The sequence below is a fragment of the Cnephaeus nilssonii genome, assembly GCF_951640355.1.
Source record: "Cnephaeus nilssonii genome assembly, chromosome: 7".
NCBI lineage: Eukaryota > Metazoa > Chordata > Mammalia > Chiroptera > Vespertilionidae > Cnephaeus > Cnephaeus nilssonii.
Window position 1 is genome coordinate 86,462,176 of NC_137078.1, and position 4,304 is coordinate 86,466,479.

The window sequence follows — 4,304 nt, forward strand, 5'->3', positions numbered from 1 at the left end:
TGCAGCCTGGAAGAGCTGTACCTCCCTGCTGCTCCATCTATCCACAGGCTCTGGGCAGGAAGATTCCTTCTCTTCTCTCCTCCAAGGTAAACCCAGAAACTAAGAGGCATGGGTGTCAAGCGGTCACCTTTTGCCAGGCTGCCCAGAAAGCCAGGGCGCCCGTTCCCCAGGGAGGCTGAGCCCCTTTTAGTGCCCTGGGCTAAGACTGGTCTGAGGGGATGGGGGGCTTTTAGGTACAAAACTCCAAGAGGCATGAAACTGACCTTAACAGATGCCCTTTCAGCAATCTGTGGCCTTAACTCTGTCACATTTCACCTTTTTGAGCTTTAGTTCCTCATCTGCTAAAGGATAATCAAGCCACCTTGCCTGCCAAAGGCCTGGATGGTTTCACAAACCCCTTTGTTGTAGAATCTAATGTGACAGTGAGTTTATCTTGGATGATAAGGGTAATCTGGAATGGTTAAAAATATGGGTTTGGCATCAGTAATTTTGGGATTCTGCCACTCCCTGCTGGGCAGTTGTGGGAATATTAAATTCTCTGAGTTTCAGTTTCCTTATCTATAACACATGGTTGAGAACAACAGTATCTACTTCATGTGGTTGTTATGGGTATCAATGACCTTGCGCCATAAAGTGCTGAGTAAGTGCTCAATACAAGGGGGGGGTATTGTTTGTTTATTTGTTTAAATATGTTTTTTATTGATTTCAGAGAGAGGAAAGAAGAGGGAGGGAGAGATAGAAACATCAATGATGAGAGAGAATCATTGATAGGCTGCCACCTGCATAGCCCCCACTGGTGATTGAGCCCGAAACCCGACCATGTGCCTTGACCAGGAATCCAATCATGACCTCCTGGTTCATGAGTTGATGCTCAACCACTGAACCACACCAGCTGGGTGATGTTTATTTGCTTTTAATTCAAGAAAATTGCATTGAACTGACAAAAATCACATTAGAGGTGAATTTGGGGGCACGTATATTTCCCTATTTTGTGGAATAATGAACATAGGTTTTGAATTCCGACAGTCATGAGTGTGTGTCTAGATTGCATAGTTTACAGTGTGGCCTTAGGCAATGTCTTTAACCCTCTGTGCTTTCTTTCTGAAAAAATGAAGCTGGTGAGAGGACAATGTTTGGTGCCTATAACTATTCAATGCATTGGAAGAATAAATTGATCAACAACCATTTTTTTTCCAGAAAATTCTGTGTGACAGGTAATGTTCTAAGTGCTAGGGAATAGTGATGAATAGTTTCAAAACTCACAGCCACCCTCTAAAATAGGCTCTATTAATAACCCATCTTAGGGATAAGTAAATCGAGACCCGGAGGAGGTGCTAGTATCCTGCCCGAGGTCACGCAGGCAGTGAGGACAAAGTCAAGAACAGAAAACACAGTGATGATACTAGCTGACATCATTGAGCATGCGCCATGTGCCAGGCACCTTACCAGAAGAGGAAGAGGATTCCCTCACTGATTCTCAGGACCACCGGGTGAGGCAGGAACGTCACTGCCATTGTTGCCACGAAGAAACGGAGATCCAGCAGCTCCTTAGAGGGGTCCTGGGCCCAGTCCAGAGCACTTCGCTGCTTTTTATGGACTCTTCCTCCAATCGGAAAGGAAGATAGCCTAGGGTTTGGCTCAGAAATGGCTCTGGATCATCTCTTTCCTCTCCCCATCCCCAGGCCCAGCGACAAAGCCTGCGCGCGCCGCCACCATGCGGCAGAAGGTGGTATCGCTCTTGTTGTGCTACCTGCTACTCTCCGCCTGCGGGCTTGTGGAGGCAGGTAAGGATGGGTGCAAGGGGAAGGTCTTGGAAGAAAGAAGCGGAAAGTTTCAGGGTCCTTGGTTTAGGTTCAGGCGTGCCTCTGAATGAGAGAAGCTATTACAATGGACAGCGCAGGCTTGTCGTAGCCAGAGCCCCAGATTCGAAACCCTAATCTGTCCATTCCTCCATTCTAACATTTATTCAATGTCAGTTATGCGCCAGGCACGACGCCTTAGAAAAAGTCTCTTCCCTTTAGTAAGGCTTTCCGAAATAGGAGGATGGTGGTCCCAGCTCTGTGGGTGTTCCTGGGCATCAGACACAGAGTAGGGGACTCCTGCTTGCTTTTGCACTCCGCTTTGTCCGCTCTCCCCACAGGCAAAAGGAAAGACTCGGAGGACAGCGACTCCGGCTCCGGAGTCTGGGGTGCGCTGACCTACATGGTGATCGGAGGAGGTGGGTCTGGAAGGTGGGAGCTTGACAAGGTGGGCCGGCCCCAGCCCCGGGCGCTCCCTCACCTTCTCCTCTTCCCCCAGGGGTCCTGGCCTTGGGGCTGCCCGCTCTGGGCTTCACGAGCACCGGCATCGCTGCCAACTCGGTGGCCGCCTCGCTGATGAGCTGGTCGGCCGTAGCGAACGGGGGCGGCGTGCCCGCCGGAGGGCTGGTGGCCACGCTGCAGAGCTTGGGTGAGTCTGGGGCCAGGCCCTGGAGCAGACACCAGGGCCACAGGTTGTCTCTCTATTTACTATTCTGAGTCCTTTTCACAGGCCAACTCAGCTCTCTGAAGTGCGTATTCTTGTAAACCCCATCATACAGGGGGTGAATTGAGGCACCCACTGATTCAGTGATTTACTCCCAGCTGGCTTGCGCTGGAGCCAGGATTCAAACCCAGACAGTCTGGTTGCTTGCTTTCACAACAAGCCTCAGTTTTCCTCATCTACTAACCAGGATAATCTTCCTCAATTTAACATTTTATGGATCTGCTCATTCTCAAACACCCGGAGTGGAACAACTCACTTCAATCTCATACCTGTTCTGGTCTTGACTTGAGTTTCTTGAACACCATGAAGGGGATTGATACAGAGCTCAGAATGATCCTTCTAAAAAGTTTGCATTCATGTCTATCTCTGTGAATCTCTCTCTCTCTCTCTCTCTCTCTCTCTCTCTCTCTCTCTCTCTCTCCTCCCCCTCCCTCTCTCCTTCACCCTTTTCTGTCTGTCTGTCTGTCTCTCTCTCCCCCTACCCCCCCCCCCCTTCAAAATCCTAGAGAAAAAACACTCCTGACAAACTCTGCCTTTCTGAGCCTCCATCTTCTCTCAGTTCTGGATGACAAAGCCCAAAGGACCAGCCCAGAAGAACAGAGCCCTTCTCAGGGGGGCAGAGGGAGCACAGGCCAGGCCATATCCCAGCGGTGGAAAGTAAGGGGCCTGGGCAGGACAGCCACAGGCCAGTGTCATAAGATGGTTGTCCTCTCTTACTTACGCACCCTCCAGCACCCAGAGAGGTCTCCACAAAGGTGGCTGCTGTTAGCATTATTAACAACACTGAGGACGAGAAGAGAATGAGTTGTTATTTTGACTGTTTCATCTCTGAAGCAGCTCTGATTGAGGCGGTGAGTTGGGAGGAGGGGGAAATAATACTCACTTTGCAGAAGTCCCCTTCCCTCGCAGGACCACTGTGTCTCCATCTGAGAATGAAGAGGTTGCACTTGACCATTGGTTTCCAGACTTTAGGATTCCCAGGCCTGATGCCTGGGCTGCGAGTGACCTGGCTATACTTGCTTTACAGGGGCTACTGGTGGCAGTACCCTCATGGCCAAGGTTGGTGCCATTCTAGGCTATACTGTCCACAGGCAGATAGACAACAAGGGGGCAAAGGAGGAAGAGGAGGAGTGAACAGCTTCCAGGACACCCATCCCCCGCCCTACTTCTTCCAGCTGAAGTCCAGAGCGTTCTCTGTGACAGTCGTCAATGACCTAGGCAAAAAAGAGAATAAACTTCTCTCAGAAAACACTTTGTCTTGTGAGTCATTCTTCCTGTGAGAAGCCCAACAAGATCTGGGTCTGGTCTGCCCCATCCTCACTTCTCCCTGAAGCCAACCACAGCTCTGAAACACAGCCAGCTGATTTAGTCCCTGGACCTTGGCATGTGCTGTCCTTGCTGCCTAGAATGTCCTTCTGAAGCTCATAACCCGGCTCAGACATCCCTACTCTGAGACCCCTTCCCAGCAGAGCTTCCTGCTGCCCGTCACACTGAGTGCTCAGGCTGGATGTCACGGGGGGCCGGGGAGGCAGAGCTCCGTTTAGTCTCAGTGAGAGAAGCTTCCAGCTACTTCTCTGACTTGGCAGAAGCGTAGAAACCAGATCTCTGTTCTCTGAAGAAGCACCAGAGTGGTCTACCTCTGATGGAGAATAGCGTGTTAGCAGCAGCTTTTGGGGGGCTCAGCAAGGCCTCCCTCCCCTCAGAGAATCTGGGATGGGGGGGCAGTTTGCATCTGGAGCATGTGCCTCTGCGTGGGAAGGGAAGGCTAACCCCAGCCCTTG

General features: G+C 50.9%; 1 protein-coding gene across 1 annotated transcript; it reads left to right on the top strand.

The window, feature by feature from the left end:
• IFI6 (interferon alpha inducible protein 6) lies at positions 1–3,749 on the top strand. Its single transcript, XM_079778270.1, has 5 exons — positions 1–86; positions 1,683–1,784; positions 2,141–2,218; positions 2,299–2,448; positions 3,551–3,749. The coding sequence occupies exons 2-5, from the start codon at positions 1,715–1,717 to the stop codon at positions 3,655–3,657; spliced, it is 405 nt and encodes a 134-aa protein (XP_079634396.1). The 5' UTR covers positions 1–86; positions 1,683–1,714; the 3' UTR covers positions 3,658–3,749.
• The last annotated feature ends 555 nt before the right edge of the window (positions 3,750–4,304 follow it).

Bases quoted from the DNA above. Each gene is read 5' to 3' on its own strand.
- IFI6 (XM_079778270.1), top strand. From the start codon at position 1,715: ATGCGGCAGAAGGTGGTATCGCTCTTGTTGTGCTACCTGCTACTCTCC. The intron at 2,219-2,298 runs GTGGGTCTGGAA...CTCTTCCCCCAG, and splicing joins CTACATGGTGATCGGAGGAG to GGGTCCTGGCCTTGGGGCTG. The intron at 2,449-3,550 runs GTGAGTCTGGGG...CTTGCTTTACAG, and splicing joins GGCCACGCTGCAGAGCTTGG to GGGCTACTGGTGGCAGTACC.